Source organism: Papaver somniferum, chromosome 2, assembly GCF_003573695.1.
Source record: "Papaver somniferum cultivar HN1 chromosome 2, ASM357369v1, whole genome shotgun sequence".
Taxonomy (NCBI): Eukaryota; Viridiplantae; Streptophyta; class Magnoliopsida; order Ranunculales; family Papaveraceae; genus Papaver; species Papaver somniferum.
This window is the reverse complement of record NC_039359.1, coordinates 3,671,656-3,690,700: the sequence shown is the minus strand read 5'-3', so window position 1 is coordinate 3,690,700 and position 19,045 is coordinate 3,671,656. Positions and strand designations below refer to the sequence as shown.

Here is a 19,045-nt window from a genome sequence, read left to right as displayed (position 1 = left end):
GGATCTTCTATTGAAGATAAGTAAACGGTTTTCAAGAGACAAACCCAGGTCATCAGATAACCTCACAATCGCGTTTCTCCTAAATGCCACAGTGCTTTAAGTGTAAAGGTTTTGGTCATTTTGCAAACGAGTTCCCAAATCGTAGAAAATACACTGGGAATAAAGGTCTTGCTGTAACACTTGATGAGATGTCTGAGATCTATGATTCTGATGAAGATAGGAAATCCAGTATTGGAATTCTATGTGAAAACATTGATTTTGATAATTTTAATAATACATATATCAACCTTGATGGTTTCGGCGAAGAAGAGAATCCAATCAAGCTGGAAGAATTAATTGACCCATCCTTTGGAAACTCTATCTGTAATGTTTCGGGATCTACTATGTGTCTAGATGCTTTCACACCACAGATGCCTGAATACTATCCAAGATTGACGTGCTCATTTTGTTCTCGGAGAGATCATGAACTATCAAGATGTGACAAGTACAAAAATCAAGTGAGGCAGGCCAACAAACTTCAAAGAAGAGAAAATCGATTGACAAGGAAGCTCAAACTTGCTCAGAAGACTGCTGAGGTATGTAAGATTTTATCTTCGTCTAAGAGGTTGGTTTCCAAAGACAAAATGAGGCCATTAGAAAAGAAGGTATGGTCAAATCGCTTTGATAGACAGAAGTCAGAGGATTCCTCTCAAGAGGAAAATGGTGGATAAATTGTCGTTCACCACAACACAAATTAATTGTGTTGATTGGTAAATCTTGTCTCATGTGCCTGTTCAAAAGAGATAAGATTGTGTACCGCTCAGGCTTTAGGAAAAGTTTTTTTTCTTAGGTTTGTTTTTCCTGTCTATCTGATAAAGGGTTATTATCGACAATTCTACTCTTTATAGGGTTTAGAGTTGGTCGTGCACGAACCTGCATAAAGGTTGCGAACCCTACATTCCTTTTTCCTCTCTGATATCCTTTATATCTTAAGACTTCTAGATGATATTATGAATTCCACTCACAAAAACCAGTTGTTAACTGTTCTCAGAGCATCATGCCTTTGGATGGAAAAGATGTCAACATGATTGTTAAGCCATCAATCAAGGAAAAATAGAAATCTCCAGTAACTCCGTCCTTGAAAAGAAAGAGGAAGAATACAAGAAAGCCACGGGCTATTCCTTCCAACTCTTAGAATTTTTATGATGTTCCTGATGAGTTGAAGGAAGTAAGAAAAGAGATTCGTGAAATAAAGGATTGCGTTTTAAGATCTTTGAAAATTCAGAAAGCCCTGGTTCGACATCATCATCCAAGGCGGTTTGTTGATATTAACTCCTATCTCGATGAACCTTATGTTCCAATGGCTGTTAACGACAGGGAGTTCGGGAATGATAAAGAATTTCTCAAGGATATTGTTTCCTAGTATGTCTTATTTTTGGTTTAGTTGGAAGAATAACTAGTGCTTTGAATAGCAATGATTGTGACTACACATAGCTATCATTTTTCATCTTCTTGTTTTTTTTTTAGGTTTATTGGTTTAAATTCTAAAAACTATTTAGAAGATGATGTTTTTGCAGTATTAGTCTTTATGATTTGTTATATTGCAATTTGTTATGGGATATTGGGGTTTACGATCGTGAACTATGTTTGTCTCATACTTTGTCAAAAGTAAAGTCGTTCGTGATCAGTATTCACGTATTGAAAAAAGAATGAATGGAATTTTGACAAATACAAAAGTTAAGCCTATATTGTCAAATATTTGATGGAAGATAGGTTAAAATCTTTTGTTTTCAAGGATTATGTCTATTAAATATCATTATGCAAATAGTGATGGAAAATAAAATGAATCCTTGTGTATTCCGTAGTATTGATCATCCCTGATCCATATTTTATGTATTACTGTGTCGCTCCGTAATATATCTTATGTTGAGCACTATACAACCAAGTTGATTTTTTAGCTTAGTTGTTGTTCCATGCGATATGTTATGCATATTGAACTAAATTAATCATCTTGTTTGGTTATTTAGTCATTGCTCCGTAAGTTTTCTTATGACTAGCAAAATAAATGACAATTAAATTGATTACTTTTGTGATTAGTTTGGTTGTGTATTCCAATTAGATTAATTATGGGTTCTCTTGTAATTAATCTAGTTGAGTATTTTCGTGTCTCCATAAGTTCGCCTATGTTGAGCATAATCAATTTAATTGATCACTTTTTGTGTTTAATTTGATTGCGTATTTCCGATTAAATTAATCATGGGTTTACTTGTGATTAATTTGATTGAGTTTTTGGATATAGGAAATCATTCTCATGTTTTTTTGTGTCCAATAAAAATCCTTCTTTTCTTTCGAAATTAAGGTCGCTCTTGTTGTTCCTTCGAGAATGACATCTAATGGGGGAGAGTTATTTTGAACTTATGCTTAATGGTCATATCTTGAGGGGTGTGCGACTGTGGAATTTTAGAGGGCTATCTTGTATCTTTAAACTCCTTGATGAATGCATTTAGCTTAGGCTTTATGATTGCATCTAAATTAGTTGGTATGTATTTTTTTTCTTTTAGTCATGAAATGTCTCTTTCAAAAATTTCATTATGATCCCGTTCTTGTACCTTTGCCAATTTTACCGACAAAAAGGGGGAGAATTAACATGTAGTTCACACTACAAATACATATGGTTTTCGGATCATTGTGTAAGGGGGAGTGGTTTCCATGTGAGATGGAGTATTGACTAAGGGGGAGTGATACATATCACCATAGTATTATTGTTGAAGTTATGATACAATTGAACTTTGACATTGTGTAATAATACTATCACACTGTATAATAATGATCGAGAACTATGTTTTCTCATTGTTATAGCAACGGATCGTCAATAGAGGTGATGCTAAACTTACAACCTTTGGGATCATTGGAGTATTTGGAAGTGACGAAGATTTCGAGGAATGTTGAAGATTAGACATGTGGAATATGAGCTACAAAAGTTTCTTTATCTTTTTTGTATTCCATATGTATTGATAGTTTTGTCATTAAAATTGTCAAAGGGGGAGATTGTTAGAGCATTGCTCGGTCGAACTCGCATACGTTGCTATCTCAAGCATGTTTGTCAATGTTAGTGATCAAAACTATAAGTTTTGATTTCTAGTCTATTATACCTAAGTCTCGGACTAGGATAGAAAGTGTAGTTGAGCTCATGGACTTCATGGGCATTCATCATACAAATAGAAGAACTACTCAAGGAACCGGTGGAACTTCTCGACAAAAAGGTATGTGAAGACTTGAACTTATGTATCAGTCAAAAGTCTATCTACTCTATCTCCTACTCTTTGAGACAAGAAGTCGTATGCTATATATATAGACTGTGATTATACACATTTGGTATTTCGAGCCGAGTATACCTCGCCTATATATATCTCGAAATATGAGTTGGTAAGCTTTTCGCTTTAACCAAGTTTATCTTTACCATGCGACGAAAGTCATGATATGTTTCAATCATCTTGAAAATTGCTTTGACGAGAAATGGTGTAACAACTATATAACGTCCTCTAAGAATGTTCCAATAATTGAAATGAGAGTTTAGATTACATAAACAATGGTGGACATAAGCATTGTTGTGGAAAAACATTTATGTATAAGTCCTCTTCCTTGAACCAAACTTTGCGAACTTTGTTGAACAAGAGAACCGGAAGAATGGCGTGAGCCAAGTCCGCGAACTCAGTCCGCGAACTGCCGAAGTTATCAAACCCGAGAATTTCTGCTGGAGTTGGCAAACTACTTGCGTGAAACTAAGTCCGCGAACCCAAATCGCGAACCGGCGAAGTTCTCATACTCGAGAATTTTTTCCGGAGTTTGTAAACTCTGCCCGGTAACTTAAGTCTGAAAACCTAGTCTGCGAACTTGAGAAAGTTATATATATGAAGATGATTTTTGAACTTAAACTTAAAAAGACTAAGGAATGCAGTTTACAAACCGTGGCTATAAAAGTTCATGAACCGATTCAAGTGAATCAAATCATCTTTGCTTCGATTGTGTCTTGTGTGGTACATGAGATTTCCTTGCAATTGAACAACTCTCTAACTAGTTCATTTGAAATCAATTGAACTAGTTATGGTGAAGAAGAACGTGGTTGATATGGAATGCTCGTATGGCTAACCTTTTGGTTACCTATTGTTGAACCAACAAGTGCATACGTTTGGGTACAGTTAACAAACCTAGAAGCGTGCATTGTCAAGTGTGTGTAACAAGCTAAGTTTTCGATCTAACGGTTGAGAAATATTATCTTGAATCTAAATCAGGATTTCATCTAACGGTGGATATTGATTGCTTAGTTACCAAGGTAACTTAATTGCAAACCCTGATTTGAAGGACTATATAAGGGGAACTCTAGTCCCCATACCTCATGTGTGATACTAGTTTGCATACTAGAGTCGGTTCTCCTTTAACCTTTGGTTTTCTTCTTCTAAAACCAGGTTAACGACTTAAAGACTTCATTGGGATTGTGAAGCCAGTCCGATACTACTTTTATCGTAGTTTTGTGATCTGATCTTGCATCTTCTATCGTACGAGTACAATCAGATTGATTGGCTTGAGATTGATATCTCCAATAGGCAAGATATAAAAAGTAATCACAAACATCTTCGTCTCATTGTTTGTGATTCCGCAACATCTTGTTTCGCTACCATACGATTAAGATTGTTGTGAGGTGATTGATAACTCTAGGCTGTTCTCGGGTATATAAGACCGGATTATCAATTGGTTCCTGTTCACCTTGATTATTATCAAAAGACGGAATAAAACCTTTTAGGGTTTATCTGTGGGAGACAGATTGATCCTTTCATAGACTTGTCTGTGTGATACAGATTTGTTTATTGTCAAGTCTTCGACTTTGGGTCGTAACAACTTTTAGCTGTGGGTGAGATCATCTAAGGGAATCAAGTACGCAGTATCCTGCTGGGATCAGCGGCGTAGGGAGTACAACTGTACCTTGGATCAGGGGGAAACTGATTGGGGTTCAACTACATTCCAGTCCGAAGTTATCTTGGAGTGGGCTAGTGTCTGTAGCGGCTTAATACAGTGTGTGTTCAATCTGGACTAGGTCCCGGGGGTTTTCTACATTTGCGGCTTCTTAGTTAACAAATTTTTTGGTGTCTGTGTTATTTCTATTTATGCATTATATTTGTTTATATAATTGAAATAATACAGGTTGTGCGTTTGAATCAATCAATTGGAAATCCGACCTTTGGTTGTTGATTGATATTGATTGATCCTTGGATATTGGTCTTTGGCACCATCCAAGTTATTCCTTGTATTTGATTTGAACTCGTAGTTTTTTATTGAGTAAATCAAATCAAGAAGAGAGATATAAACTCATTGATATACTTTTAATTGATTAAGTCTTGTTGATTCTCTTAAAAGTATATTCGAGTTTGTCCATACAGATTGCTAAGCGAAATATTGGGTGGTGTTGTTAGACCCCCGCTTTTTCAATATTGATCTACTCATGATCACACTTTTGTGTAATTACTGCATTATCTACTCCGTAAGATTTTCTTATGTTGAGTCATATCGATTAAAATTATCTTTTTGTTCGTAGCTGGCGTTAAGATTAATTTATGTCAATGTTTAAGATAAAAATCCATGTGATTTGTTAATGTCCGACAAAATCCTTATTTTTATTAAAGTATTCACTCATGTTGTTCTCTTGGGAATGACATCAAATAGGGAAGATTTCTTAATTGAACTTGTGCTTAATTGTTAAATCTTTGTGGGGAGAGTATATGTGGAATTTGGAGGGGATGCTTGTATTTTAAGTCTCCTAGATGAGACGCTAAGTATTTTATACTCTGTAATATCATCAAAATAAAAGTTGATATGTGTTTCCTTTAAGTCTTGAAGCATTTTTTGTTTGAATTCATTACCATCCTATAGTTTTCGTACCTTTGCCAATTTTTATTGACAAAAATGGGGAGAATTAAGTAGTAGTTTCGCACCACATGCATATGGTTTACAGATCATTATGTAAGGGAGAGTGACTCAACATCTATAGGTTTTACCTATTATGCAAAAGATGTCAGGATTGACTAAGGGGGAGAAACATGTTACATATCACCATAGTATCACTTCGAAGTTGTGATAATTGAACTTTAGAGAAGATAATAATACTTAGTTTCTGTATAACGACGATTGTGAATATCTGTTTTCAAAGTTGTTATCGCTACAGATCTTGAAAAACAACGATACTGAGTTGAACACGTTCAGAATCATTGCAACTTGAAGTAACGAAGAATTCAAGGAGTTGAAGAACCAAGGAAATCAAGCATGATGGATTCTGGAGTTTTGAATCTTTGAAGCTTTTTAATACATATGTATTGATAGTTTTGTCACTAAAATTGACAAAGGAGGAGATTGTTAGAGCGTTGCTCCGTCCGAGACATGACTAAAATGTAGACTAGAAATCAAGATATAGTTTTGATCAACTAACTTTGACAACAAGCTTGAGATAGCAAGACTTGTGAGTTCGACCGAGTTATATCGTAATAGGTGGTGTTCGTTGAGCGTGGTTATGGAATGGTAGTTGAATGTTGGTGGTGGATATGTGGTGGTGCTAATGATGGCGGAATGGTAGTGGTGGCGACCGTAAAGTGGTAGAGAATGAAATGTGTTGTATTTAAAAAAAAAAATTATATGGGTGAAGGTATTGAGGTAATTCATTTTTAAATGATAGGGGTATATTTATTGTTGTATAAGGATATATTTGTTGGGTGTCAAAATTAGGGGTATATAATTTTTTTTTATTATTAAGATTGCCTCCAGGGGATTTTATTAAACAAAATCAAATGTCGTTTTGTACTTGAATGGATGGGAGCCGACCAATAATTTGAGCACCCACTCCTTTCTGGATTTATTAGTATCATAGTTAACTAGGCAGTTCTTCAATCTCTTCAACAAGACGACCATATAATTAATATCAATTATTAATATATGAATTTATATGAATATGAGGGGTATATAATTAATATTATATGAATTTTAAGAAACCTCATCGAGGTAAGTAACAAAGATTGGTCCTTCCTTTCAGACATTTTGTCTATTTATCTATGGTAGCAAAAATTGAGGACTTTATTAAACGATCATATTCAACGAAAATCATATCACGAAATAGTTTTTGTCAAGTCTAGAAACTTCCCAAACTCTTCGTTGTCGAGAACTCGAAAATAAAATTGAGAGATAAAGCAAAAGTGTTTTAATGAAAACCTCAAGACTTGCAATTCATTCTTGAGTTTGTGAGGTTTTATTTTGGTAGTTTCCTACTGATGTTATCCACTCACTTGAGTTCACGAACTCAAAAGTTTGAGTTTGTGAATCTATTGCTTGTTGAACTAAAAAAAATAAAGTTAATAAGTCAATTGTGTTCTCAAACCTAAAAATAGGTGAATTCGCGAACCTATTGTAGAGAATTTCTTATGAGAGCTTTTTGACATTTAAGAACCTAAATGGTTGAGTTCGCAAACCTAGTAAAGAAATTTCTCCTGGGACTTAACATTATTTGAGTTTGCGAACATAAAAGGGTGAGTTCGCGAACCAGGTACAAGAAAATTCGCTTGTGACTTTTTGAGCATTTGAGTTCGCAAATCTAAATGCTTGAATATTTCTTATAACATTATTTACATTTGAGTGCGCGAACCCACAAAGATTTTGAATTTTGTTCTCTATGTTATGAGTTCACAAACTCATTACTTGAGATGACAAAACTAAAAGATTAACGTGTCATCCTAATACACTATTGGCTTTGGACTCATTCATTCTTCTTTAATTTTCAAGGGAAACTTTTCACACGCTTATAAATTGCTTTTTCTTAGCTAATTCTTTTGTATGAAACGTTTAAATTTCTTTCTAAGAATTTACCTAGCTTGAGATTCAAACTTTTATATATTTTTATACAATTGCTTCTTTGTACATATTGTCTATTCTTAGTAGGTTGGAATTTTTGTAGCAATTATTTTCATAGAATTTACTTGAGCTAATAATTGTCTACAACTTCAAATTTTGGAAAGAACCTCATTCCAAGTCTAAATCTTACCAAAGAAAAAAAATGTATCCAAGGAAACAACTTAGATTTAGTACTCGAGAATTAACTTTGGTTGTAAGAAATTCATTGTTTACACATAAAGAAACCCATCCTTGATTTATTACTATATAATACTGAAAACTCAATCCTTATACACTTGTATATCTTGTTGAAAATGTTGTCCTCGAAATACTTACGATGTTCGGGATCCAAGGTTCGACTTTGAAAGACTTCACCCTGGATTCGTGAAGCACGGGTACAACCTATTTCCAAAATATAGTTTTGTAACATGTATATTCTGTTTGTAATTTTTGTCCATTCTAAGGCCATTATCTTCTGATATAAGGCCTTTCAAGAATTACGGATCAAATCCATATTTGATAGAAAACTTGAAACATGATTGAGTATAACTTTTATCTATTGGAATCATTTTTGTAAGCTTTCTACGAGAATCCATTTTGGATTTTGATCAATATTGAAATTCTTGTGTAAATAATTGATTAGGCATCTTTAAAATTTTTGAAGAGAATAAACCCTAGTTTGGGAGATTTAGATTCATCCAAATTAGGAAAAATATTTATGTCCCTCTAATCTAGCATCAGAAAAGAAATCATCAGGCATCCTGTTGGAGGCAGGGTAGCGTTAGTCCTCACACCAAACTATGGAGAAACTCTTAAGGATGTAAATGACATCAGTTAGGGGAATCAAGTGCACTGGTTTTTGCTAGAATAAAGAGATGTAGAGGCATAACTATAACAAATTGGATTTTTTATTCTTTATCAACTACATTCAGGACTGAAGTCTTATAATACATTATATCTTCAAACTGGACGAGGTCCCGAGGTATTTCTAATTTGCAGTTTTCCTCGTTACAAAAATATCTGGTGTGTAGTTTACTTTACTTTTTATTTTCGTACCATATCGATTTAAAGTACAAAAAAGTTGTACATTAATCAATCCTTGTGATTCAAGAATATTTTTCCTGAGATTATCCATGAAGTTACTTGTTTGCTTTAATCCTGACTAAAGTTCACGCAAGGAGTTGTCTATAAGGCCGGTTCCTATGGGAGGTGGTATAAAAGAAGTTTTGTCATGCCACATGGCATGGCAAACTAGTTTCCCTACTATGGTAAAACTAGCAAATTTTATTAAAGTATTACATTATATTGTGTTTTGTGGGACCCTTATCAATAAAAAATTTAGTTGTTTGTGTTTGGTGGGGTCTTTATTAAATTTTAGAGATTATGAAGTATTTTGTGGGACCCTCTTATAATTAAATTATGTTATAATAACTAAAAAGTAGGAGAGAAGAAAAAAATAAAAAATAAACAACTAATAAGTGATCAACATTACAGCGGTAGCGATCTAAACTAGACCGTTCGGTGTAGTCTTGGTCGGGCGGTCGAGACTCGATCGCTCGGTATAAACTTGACCTGACCTGGCTAAGTGGAAAATTTTCCACTTATCCAGGTCACTTTGCTTTTTTTCCAGATCCATAGTGGGTGCAAAACTGGCAAATCTATTGATTTGCCACACCCATAGGAACCGGCCTAAGTTCTGTAAAAAAGGTTGATGGTATACTTGGTACCCTCACTCTTCAATGTGTAATGATAACAACTAATGTAAATATTGACATAACGTTGGTAATTATGATGAAGTCAACGATACATCACATTCATTTATGAATTTTGTTGGATTACTTCGATGACAGTATGTAGTTGTTTGACTTTCAATTTTCTTATGTGTTTATAGTTTGGAATCTTTTGATAGTATATACTAGGGTTGTCGTGTTCACATAGTGGAGAACCTTTTTAGACTTTAAAATTCGTCAAGGTATTCAGAATTCAGCAATAAGCGTATATGAGAACTACAAAAACATCGGATGATCCACTGAGCAATGAATATAGGTGAGAGTTTGGAAAAATCCATATGAATTGTTTAACTTTAATTATCATAAATTAAAAGAGTGCATCTGTAGTATCTTAAGTTATTATAATAATTGAAAAATAATCTAAAATCCTTGTAATATTCGAGATATCAAAGATCTATCATGTAAAAGATAGTCTGACTGGTCTTCACAAAAGCCGAGTGAAGTCTTCAAAGTCGTAACCTAGTTATGCTTCACGATAAACCTAGGTATTTAGAGGAAGACTCTAACCGCAACTAATATACATCGTGTACAGATAGAGATTCTACGTTGCAGAGAATCCTTTATTTATAATGATGAAACATGCTAGATTGCATAAGGTTCAAGCAAATTTTCTTGTTATCAAAACAAGTTCATGAACTATTTTCCATGTTTAAGAATTAATTTGATACCATTCAAACGAAAGCTCTCAATATGGATTTATTCCGAAGAATGGAAACCATGTAAGCATGCGAGAAGTTTGTCTTGTAATATAAAGAAGAATGTGCACTTCTGTATTTGTCGACAAAGGAACCGTGCATAAAGTTTAGTTCACAAATAACTGAGTATGGTTCGTGAGCCATCAAGCAATATTGGAGTTTAGTAACACCCTAAAAGAGACCAGTTTGCGAACTAAGAAAAGTAATTCACAAACTCAATATGTTTAAAGTGTCCAAGAACATACTCAAAAGTGCATAGTTCGTGAACACACAAATTTCAAAAAGTATCGAGGACCACCTTAAAATTGCATGGTTCACAAACTGAATACGTCTTGGAGTTCAATAACATCGGTAAATTGCATAGTTCGTAAACTAAAAACTTAGTTTGTGAATAAAAGTACAATTTGACATTTTTAGGATTATATTTCACAGACAAAGTTTTTTGAGCAATAAAAATTGTTCCCAACATCAAAATTAATTAGACCTATGAACATACAATGCTTGAGTTGATGTTTCATGATTTGTCAAGTACAAGCTTGAATTCAAAACTTTTTCTGTATGATTCATCAAATAATAAATCCATATGACATTGTCTTAGAAGATAGAAAGGTAGAAATAATGAGTAAACAAGATAGTCAGTCTTCACATATCTTTGTTGATAAAGTTCTCGCATGTCTTTGTTGTTCTTCAGTCTTAATGCTCAACTATCGTGCTCTAGTCCTAGTCTGAGATTGATTTTAGTAGGCTATAAATCTAGATACAATTTTAGTCATCTAACACTGACGACAAACTTGACATACCAATACTGTGTTCAACCGAGCGATGCTCTAACAGAGATCTTGATTTCAAAGAGTTGATACTTATGTTTTGGTCTTTTTCAGTTTGATGGTTTTTGTTGTAATATACTTTTTCAGTTAGTTGTAACATCAAACTTGTAGTGGGATTTTATGCAAGAATTCCTCAACCACCACGACCGTATCAATGGCACGACCACTAGAAATCCTCGTTTTTAGTGGCGGAAACATGAGCCATGCATATGACGATTAGGACAACAACAAATGTCAATGGACTAAAACTGGCTTAGAGTCAAACTCACAAAACCTCACTCTATGAAATGACTCCAGATAGCGAGCGATCACCCAACAATGAAACCGTCGGCCATGGATGAGTACCTATCCCTTACGGGAATCGAACCCGTGTCTTCAACATGAAAAGACGATGTCCTAACCACGAGAAGTGGGTTTGATTGTACATCTCTTTGATATATCTAAGGTATCCTCCGGATAATTCAAATCAAAGCAATTGGATGTCCGACTCGGTCCCATATGACATGACCGATCGATAGAAATACTCCAACACACCCCAAAATTCGGATCGAGCCCATATGTACTTGCGAGATATAATCAACAAAATCAGATCCCCACTGCGATCTATTCTGCATCATACAAACCATCCTAACTAGGTGACATGTACTAGCAAATCAGGCGGCAGACAGAAGTCATCAAAGATCTTCTAGTGGCATAGTGATATCCATCAAATTTTGATGAATTTACTGAAAGAGTGGATACGTAAATAATTTGAAAAGAATTGCCTAACACAGTGAATTCTAGTGTTATAAACAATACAAAAATAGATGGCTAAATGGGATTGAAAGCAGCAAGATGTACTCACAAAACAAACCGCATTCAGTATGACTATCAACAAGTATGTAAGAGCACTAAAAATCAAGTTGTAAGAAAAATTCAAATTTTGGGCCCTTACAATGTGAGGCTCTAGGCAATAGCCTAGCTGGCCTGGTCCATGAGACGGCTCTGACAGCCGCAAACAGACATATATCACCTTTTTCCACAGATTGTAAAAACACCAGGAAGAAAAGTATAAAATGATGCATTTCACTTATTGATTAGCACTTTGCCCTGAACCTTGGGATTCTAGTATCCTTGTTGATTCACGCTTCCTCTTATTTCGTGAAGAACTGTGTCTCGACCTGGATACCCGACTTATTTTAGTTGGCAGCCTGTCTGTCATGCGTCCTTCAATGCCATTGAATATCAATACTCGCTCCTCGGTTGGGATTTCTGGGGGAGCATCTGGCCATGGTGTACGTTTTGCAGGGGTAGTAACTTCCGGAGGAGGGTCAATTATCCATCTGCTCGAACAATGCCACAAAAGTCAAACAAACCGTGAATGATGAGCAGCAGAGAGGAACTATACCAGTAGCACGTAGATATACATAGAACTGCTAAGACTATTCGATGGTTCAATCAGTTGCAAAAGATAGACCTGCAATACGAATATAAACGAAAATAGTCCAAAATGCTCTTGCGTATTGCAGTTGCCAGATCCATTACAGTACACTCACAATGTAAATAAATATCAACAATTGCAGATCAGATTTCACACAAAGCAGACCACATGTTAAGCAGAAATGAGTCAAACGACAGAAATAATTTAGTTAATGGAGCATCCTATAATCATTGATGTCACATGTAAAAGTTAACTATTTCCACCAATCCAAGTTCCCCATATTCAATCTGGAGTGCATAAGATTAGTCCATCACCTTTCAAGGGCATGATAAACACATCCTCATCTACCGAGAACAGTGATAAAGAAATGGCATAGGATATTTCACAGTTCTATCTGAGTTATGTAACACCTAACCTCGTACGTAATATCTATATACTACTGAGCTACCACATTAAGTGCCAGAATAACTATGTATCACGAAGGAATAACTGGCCGACATCCAGCAGAAAGACACTTGGAGACATAACAGGTGCCTAGATGAACAAAGACATTTACACTAACACACAAAAAGGAATCCGGGTTTCCGTGACTCACCAAACAATCTTTTCTTTTCGATTTATTAGAAAATAGAGAGATGTATACAGCAACCCGCAAAGGGTATAGCTGAAATATCATATTAATACTAGTGTGATAAACCCTGTATTAGACTAGTGGAACCAATATTCGCCAACACGTACATAATCATTCGACTCTTCTTCTTTTTCTTTTTTAATGCCATATCATTCTCTCTTCTTTCACTTCTTTTACTTCACAGAAATGGAATCTATGCCTTAATTTCTTCCTCTAACAGGAATTTTTGATGATTGCCAAAAGCCTGACTTGTTTTACAATCGAACAACCTACCTAATCAACTCTTCACGGAGTTCCTTCTCTCCGTGCGTATACCCCTTTTGCTACAGGTACTCAATTTTGAATTTGATGGTACATTCATAATCTAGTGTGAAGACTTCACTACGGTCTTTCTTAAGCTGCACATACTCTTAGGATTTACAAACACTCATTCTTAGAGATTATATAGTAGAGTGTTCACTTTGCTGATCATCTTGTTTAGTTTGGAACTAATTCGGCCCGTGTTCTCATGTTTCGTACACTCAGTTTTACTGTCAACTTCCAAACCACTTTTTGACTGGCCTAATACTAAATTTCTTACGATTGGTGCCTTGCAACGGGAGGTCAATCTCACAAACTTAGTAATAGACCTAGAAACTTTTAGCTTTCCATATGACCTAGAAATATAAATTGATCATCCGTTTTGTTTTTTTTTTCTGCCCTCTTGTGTGGAAGTAGTAATATCCATTTACGACAATAATTCATCTTTTTATCAATTAACTTTGTTAATCATTTTAAGGCCCTGGCTATTGATTCATCTTTTTATCAAACGCATGCATCTGTGCCTCAAAATGCTAGTCTTTCATCTCTATATGTAAAGAACACGTATTCATGAATTATGGACAGCAAATGTTAAAATACAGTTGGAACATATGAACTTCAATGCTTTTACCTTAACAGCTCCATGCATGACAGATTATATGTAACGGAGACGTAATTAGTTTCTCTACCACTATCTTGCTTCATGCTCGGACAAGGAAAATTCAGTATAATAAAAGAATGGCAGATGATATCAGCACACCACAAAACAAGACAATTGAATGAACTCATGCCAGATATTAAGAACGTATATCCAAAACAAGATGAAATCACACCTTATGGTCATTGGTCAAAATTGAAGCAAGAGGCAATAAATTTAAGGTCAATGCTAACCTGGGAGGGAATTTGCTATCTCCACGTGCTTCAACACGGAGCCACCAAAGCATAATTTTGCGCCCACAATTACCAAGAGGCTCAACGAAAGAAGCATCTTTCAAAAGCGAAAGTGGACTATCAAGAATGTCACCATCTTCAGCCAATGTATCAAGGTCATGGACCCATTCTGGCTTATCTTCAATTTCTTGCCAAACTAACCTAGAATTTAATACAAATCCCGACCATTCCAACTTTTTCGGCAACACCATTGCCCCATCACCAACATAAATCCCACTCTTATCCACATAAGGCAACGCGTTAAAAGTATGCCACCCAGCTAAATGCCCGGATGAATTACAAGCCGGACCCTGAACAGGCATCGACAAGTTCTCTTCATTCTCTTGTTTCTTAGAGATAGAAAATTGATCATCTGCACTCCCAGAATGAACTAATATACCAATTGAAATAGCACCAATCCACTTCACCGACTGAATCTCATCAAACAGCTCCATAGTATGCATATTACTATCATCAGCAAACATCACAATTCCATCCAACCTTTCCTCCCTCACAACTCTGTTGCATTAAAAAAAAATTGTACCAATCATATTAGGAAAAACAACAACAAACAATACAACCATAGAACGGTAAAAACAGCACAAGTATATTCACCTCAATGCGCGTAGACGCATACGAGCTTCAACCCGATGACGATCCTCCCAAGAAGTAGGCATTTTTTCTTCGAAACCAATATGAACAGCACGGAGACCAGAATTGGCTAAAAGATTAGCAGTTTCATTTGTAGTACCACCAGCTTCAACAACGATCCATATAATGTCATACGGAACGAGCATTAACGAATGAATTAAACCCGTAAGATGAAGAGTTTGAAATGTACGAACATAAGTAGGAGTAATCACAATCAAAGTCTTAGGGTTTTTAACCAACCCATATTGAATTCTCTGCTCTTTCTGAACTCTATCAATAATTTGATGAGCTTTGAGTACTTCGCTAGGATTTGGATGTGGCCATGAGCGTATCAAAATCCCATGTCTACCCACAACAACACGACTATTACTAGTACGATTTTCAAGATTCGGAATGGAAGTAAGGGGTTTATCAAAACCTAGGGATTGATCTTGAACAACATTGGTTCCAGTAATGGTTGATGTGTACGAAGTTGATGAAGTAGTAGAAATGAGAAGATAAAGTAAAAGCCGAGAAAATCTAAACCCTAAAATGAGACTAATTAAACAACAAACACAATGAAAAACCAACCAGAAAAGAGTTGAAAATGATTTCGAATTAGGATCAATAGAAGCAATAGTATCTAATGGAATTGTTGTACCTCTGAAACTATTATTATTATTAGTTCTTCTGCTGTTTGGTAATACAGACATCTTCATTTCCTCTTCTATCTCTCTCAACTCTGCAAAAAACTAAGTAAGAATCTCAATTTTTTGAGTTTATGATGTAATGAGAGAGATAGAGAGAGTTTTCTGTTTGTGTTTGTGGTGGAGTTTTCTAGGGTTTTAGGTTTTGATGAAGGGAGGGTAACTAATGAATGGTGGTTAGATTGAATTTGAAGAAAGGTGATGACTTCGATTATACATTTGATTGATGATGAATTGAATTTGGTAGTTGTGTTGTTTTCATAGGAGTATGGTGGAATTCTTAATTATTTTTTTTCAAGCTCTGATGGAGGAAGATACAGTAGACTAGAAGCAAGAAAGGAGATTGTTATTAGGACAGAGTGCGGGTCCATGCCACCAAACTTTTAGGAGCCGATATATTAGTTAAGCGGGTCCGAGGGGGGTCAACTTGGATTCGTCCCACACATCTAGGAGTACAACTCCAGAATTCTATAGATGGGATTTGTATATAATCGAAGCCCGGCATCAGGTTTAGCCGTTGGGTAGGGTAGTGTTAGGCCGGTTCCTATGGGTGGCTAACTCACACATATGCCATGCCAGGTGGCCAGGCAAATTGGCAGCGTCACTATGGTGATATCGACAGCTAGCGGTTTAGTCTATGACATTCGGTCACGGTCGGTTCCTTATACTATATATCATAAGTAGTATTATCCTCTTCAGTTTACATTTACATATATTTCTTCTTCCCTTCTCCAGAGAAAAAGTCAGAGGAATTTTTATGAGCGATTAATTTGAAAAGAATATCAAAATATCTAATCAAAGAAAAAGAAAAAATAGAGACAAAGGAAAATTCATATCCCCAATATGTGATGGTATTCGGATTCAGGATAAAGAAAAAGAGTTCGCAAATGTTAGACAACTAGTGGTCCTAGTGTATTACTTGCACATATATATAGCCATCTCGAGCGAGTTGGTTTACTTAAACTAAGAGGCGGATGGTCTTAGATCAATAGTGTGTTTGAGCTCATTTCCTTATTTATTTAAGACAGCGCGTAAAGATATCCTTGACAGCGTTTATATCATATGAAAACTAAAACACAGGATTCAGGTTGTGCGAGTTGTATTGGAACGTTGATGGAAAACTACAAATACGTTATTTTTCAAGGATTTAGAATACGGTAAGTTTTATTTTTCCAATTCAATTGTTAGTTTTATTTAAATTATAATATTAGTTTTAAATACATACTTTAATTATGACCATGTTGGTTTTAGAGTTTACATTGTTAGATTTGTACATGTCGACGGGAATAACATGTGAGAGCGATTTATTTCCATTTAAGCGATTAAAGTGGGAGTTGGAAGGAAAATGAAAATAATTACTTCCCTTATACTCACATGATGCTGGAAGAAAGCCAGAATCCCGAAAATTACAAGCAAATGGAATAAGAGTGTTTAGGTTGAAGAATTTTTGAAGCGTTATGCTAAGAGGGTTAAACAACATGGATATTCAAACCCTAAAGATTATCCTGAGCTTGAACGTATTTTTGTGTTATACGTGTTAGGACAAATTATGCTCCTCAATGCTAGCTCGGTGGAATTAGTTGGTTTTCTCGATGCTTTAAAAGATTTAACTAAAGCACCAGGATATGATCGGAGGGAAACACTTTTAGGTGAACTATACTTAACTCTTGGTGAATACTCGTTCGATAATTGAGATAGCTTGAATGGATTCTGGGTCGTGATGGTAAAATGGTAAAAACAAGGATGTTTATCAATGTTATTTTTAGTATTGGTGGTATACTTACTTTGGTGTTTATCAACCTAAGCTTCACGATACCCATATAGTTTTTTTCCAGTCGTGTACAAGTACAAAGCCGAAAATTGGATTGGTCAGATAAATGATGGTCAAAATTGTTAGAGCATTGCTCGGTCGAACTCGCATGCATTGCTATCTCAAGCATGTTTGTCAATGTTAGTGATCAAAACTATAAGTCTTGATTTCTAGTCTATTATAGCTAAGTCTCGGACTAGGATAGAAAGTGTAGTTGAGCTCAAGGACTTCATGGCGATTCATCATACAAGTAGAAGAACTAATCAAGGAACCGGTGGAACTTCTCGACAAAAAGGTATGTGAAGACTTGAACTTATCTATCAATCAAAAGTCTATCTACTCTATCTCCTACTCTTTGAGACAAGAAGTCGTATGCTATATATATAGACTTTGATTATACACATTTGGTATTTCGAGCCGAGTATACCTCGCCTATCTATATCTCGAAATATGAGTTGGTAAGTTTTTCGCTTTAACCAAGTTTATCTTTACCATGTGACGAAAGTCATGATATGTTTTAATCATCTTGAAAATTGCTTTGACGAGAAATGGTGTAACAACCATATAACATCCTCTAAGAATGTTTTAGTGATTGGAATGAGAGTTTAGATTACGTAACCAATGGTGGACATAAGCATTGTCGTGGAAACACATTTATGTATAAGTCCTATTCCTTGAACCAAAGTTTGCGAACTTTGTTGATCAAGAGAACCGGAAGAATGGCGTGAGTACAATCAGATTGATTGGATTGAGATTGATATCTCCTATAGGCAAGATATAAAAAGTAATCACAAACATCTTCATCTCATGTTTTGTGATTCCGCAACATCTTGTTTCGCTACCATATGATTAAGATGGTTGTGAGGTGATTGATAACTTTAGGCTGTTCTTCGGGAATATAAAACCGGATTATTAATTGGTTCCTGTTCACTTTGATTATTATCAAAAGACAGAATAAAACCTTTTAGGGTTTATCTGTGGGAGAGAGATTGATCCTTTGATAGACTTGTCTGTGTGAGACAGATTTTTTTATTGTCAAAGCCTGCGATTTTGGGTCGTAGCAACTGTTAGTTGTGGGTGAGATCAGCTAAGGGAATCAAGTACGCAGTATCCTGCTGGGATCAGAGGCGTAGGGAGTACAACTGTACCTTGGATCAGTGAGAGACTGATACAGTCCATTCCGAAGTTAGCTTGGAGTAGGCTAGTGTATGTAGCGGCTTAATACAATGTGTGTTCAATCTGGACTAGGTCCCGTGGTTTTTCTGCATTTGCGGTTTCCTCGTTAACAAAATTTCTGGTGTCTGTGTTATTTCTATTTCCACATTATATTTGTTTATATAATTGAAATAATACAGGTTGTACGTTTGAATCGATCAATTGGAAATCCGACCTTTGGTTGT

At 35.4% G+C, this 19,045-nt stretch overlaps 1 protein-coding gene across 1 annotated transcript; it reads right to left on the bottom strand.

The window, feature by feature from the left end:
* Window positions 1-11,977: 11,977 nt before the first annotated feature.
* On the bottom strand, window positions 11,978-16,162 carry LOC113346695 (probable beta-1,4-xylosyltransferase IRX14H). Its single transcript, XM_026590179.1, has 3 exons — window positions 15,114-16,162; window positions 14,460-15,017; window positions 11,978-12,539 (listed from the first exon to the last, which is right to left on the bottom strand). The coding sequence occupies exons 1-3, from the start codon at window positions 15,845-15,847 to the stop codon at window positions 12,287-12,289; spliced, it is 1,545 nt and encodes a 514-aa protein (XP_026445964.1). The 5' UTR covers window positions 15,848-16,162; the 3' UTR covers window positions 11,978-12,286.
* Between the last annotated feature and the right edge of the window lie 2,883 nt (window positions 16,163-19,045).